We start from the raw sequence: 2,829 nt of genomic DNA, 5'->3' as shown, positions 1-2,829 counted from the left end.
TGCTATACTTTCTAAGTAAAATCTGTTCTGGCCATAACAGTGTCTGACTGTTTCATTTGAACAGCGTGAGGGAGAATGGATTCAGGACCACTGCATGCAAGTGGGAGACGCATACTTGATTGTCTACTCCATCACCGACCGGGCGAGCTTTGAGAAGGCCTCTGAACTCAGAATACAGCTCCGCAGGGCACGCCAGAAAGAAGACATCCCCATTATTTTGGTTGGCAACAAAAGTGACCTTGTCAGATGCCGTGAAGTTTCAGTGGCAGGTGAGGAAAGCGATGAGGATAAAACCAACCAAAATGTTAGGAGTCATCTAGTAGCTTTTGAACGAAATGCAGAGCTCAGGCTGAGGGACTGCGCTGTGACCAAGACAGGGCAATAAAAGAGAAATAAAACAGCAGAGGATTGGAAGGGGCCTGCCAGGTCCTTAAACCTGCCTTGCTAATGAAATTACATGTCAGGTAATGCCGTTCATATATTTATTAAGTACCATCATAAAAGCAGCTTGAATTTCTTCCCTTCCAGCCCCTAGTGTAAGACCACTGCAGTATGTGATTCCTCTGGTAGCTGGAAACCCTCTGGATTTCCAAAACATGTTTATGCATAAAGAGTTTAGCCCTCTTTATTCTGCTGCCAAAGATTACCTCTTTAACCAGTTCCCTGATGAATTAAAATTGCCTCTCACCCTTCATTTTGTTAGCCTGGGCAGGGACTGTGCAGCCTTTCAGGAGAGGTCTCCTTGCTGCCTTGCTTTGGGGTGCTAAACCAGCCCTCCCTCTGCTGCATACAAAAGAACCTGTACCCAAAGCCAAGGGAACCCCAAGCCCATAAATCACAGAATCACAGAATGGTTGGGGTTGGAAGGGACCTCCGGAGATCAGCCAGTCCAACTGCCCTGCTAAAGCAGGCTCACATAGAGCAGGTTGCACAGGACATAATTCTGGAATCATCCAGGAATAGAGAGACTGCTGGGGAAGCTGCTGCTGGCTCTCAAAGTCTGCAGTCAGTAAAATCTCTTCTTGGAGAGTCTTCCCTGAGGCTTAGGGGCAGAACATAACACACAGCAGTGCACTGGGTGATTATATCTTGGCCCATCAGAAACATGGGTTCCTCTGCTCGGCATTTTCTTCTCTCAGCAGCTGTTCTTCTCTTCTGTCTCCCCATGGATCTAGACTATTTTTTTCCCCACAAATGTGGACGGATGTGAACAGTTCCCCTGGCCCCTGTCACAGCTGCCCCAAGTGAAGGGTTTGAACTGAGGAGTACATCAGGAGCCCAGGGATGTTTATGTGCCTTCTTATTCCTCTCTGCCCCACTTGAAAAATCTTTTGAAAGATGGCAGATGCATTCGCATCTTTTTAGTCATCCTGGTGATGAGTTTGCGGCAAGCCAGAAGGCAATAAATTGGCTTGTGTGTGAAAGACAGCTGTCAAGTTTAGCTTAGGTTCACGTAATTAAGGGTAAGAACTATGATTTCAGATGTACCTCTAAAACCATAAGCATGATTTTGCCTTTAAGGGCTTTGTATCTGTGTCTGTTCACACCGAAGTTGCTACTGTTCCAAGGCCCTGGTTTACACCCACAACCCACAGAGGAGGCTGGGCTCTGCCTCCTATGAGGACAAGAGCTGTGCTGTGCGCATGGAAGGTGCTGTCATCACCCTTTAATGCAGCTCAAGGGAGTCTGCATGTAAGATGACCAGGTGGCTTTAAGTCATGCCTCGGCACAAGTCGGTCAGCTCCAGCTCCCTTTGCAGCTGATGGTGAGGACTGGGTTTTTCCACAAGGGGATTCGCACCCCCTTCTCCCCTCTCCTTGCTGGGCGGGGAGTGTGATGCAGAGCAGATGAATCATGGGCTAACAGGCAGCATTAGGTGATTAAAGACTTATCTGTGCCTATATTAGACTTGAGGAATTCCCCCGGTAGCGCTGGCTCCCTGCGCATGGCAGCCTGCAGCTGCTTCACCCCCCCCCTGCTCGTGACGCCTGGTGACATATCCACCTTGCAATTTTGCAGAGGGACGGGCCTGCGCCGTCGTGTTTGACTGCAAGTTCATCGAGACCTCGGCAGCCGTGCAGCACAACGTGAAAGAGCTGTTTGAAGGCATCGTGCGGCAAGTCCGGCTCCGCAGGGACAGCAAGGAAAAGAATGAGAAGCGGCTGGCGTACCAGAAACGGAGAGAGAGCATCCCCAAGAAAGCCAGGCGGTTTTGGGGCAAAATAGTTGCCAAGAATAACAAGAACATGGCCTTCAAACTCAAGTCCAAGTCTTGCCATGACCTATCGGTACTTTAAGAACGGTGGACTCTGCCAGAGCTTGTGGTATTTTGTGGACATTAACTAACTATGTCGTGGGACAATCAATCAATCTATATTAGATTGGGCTATCAAAGTGACTTAGGTTCACAGTTGTGATTGTGATGATACGTGCTGGCATAAGAACAGCACGGTGCATGGAAATATCTCTCTGTCTTTTTTTTTGTTGGTAGTTTTAAAGGAAAAATATAGACCAGAATGACCCAAAGTTATACTGGGAAGTGTTCTGGAATATACCTGTTGTTTCTCCTCTCACCTTCGGATAATAGTGTAAGAACCTCGAACCGTCATGACTTGGGAAGTGAATACTACAATCTTTACTCTTTCTCCTTGTTATTATTATTTCTTTTTTAAAACTGTGTAAAGAATTAATGAACTGACTGGGGACTGGTCCTTTGCCAGTTGGCTGGTCAGGCTTGAGCACCCACAGCTGAAAAATCTGCATTTTTTTGTAGAATAGCCACCAAGACACTTTTTTTTTTTTTTTTTTTTTTCAAGGTTTGGTTTTATT

The 2,829-nt window shown here is 47.0% G+C and overlaps 1 protein-coding gene across 1 annotated transcript in view; it reads left to right on the top strand.

Moving 5' to 3' along the window:
* GEM (GTP binding protein overexpressed in skeletal muscle) overlaps positions 1-2,297 on the top strand; it is a 6,384-nt gene extending 4,087 nt beyond the window's left edge. Inside the window, exons 3-4 of the mRNA XM_009638340.2 lie at positions 65-269; positions 2,020-2,297. Of these exons, the coding sequence (XP_009636635.1) occupies positions 65-269; positions 2,020-2,297 (483 nt within the window). The remainder of the gene's footprint in view (positions 1-64; positions 270-2,019) is intronic.
* Positions 2,298-2,829: the final 532 nt, after the last annotated feature.

Source organism: Egretta garzetta, unplaced genomic scaffold, assembly GCF_000687185.1.
Source record: "Egretta garzetta isolate BGI_Z169 unplaced genomic scaffold, ASM68718v1 scaffold154, whole genome shotgun sequence".
Classification (NCBI taxonomy): Eukaryota; Metazoa; Chordata; class Aves; order Pelecaniformes; family Ardeidae; genus Egretta; species Egretta garzetta.
This window is presented reverse-complemented; position numbering and strand designations above follow the sequence as displayed.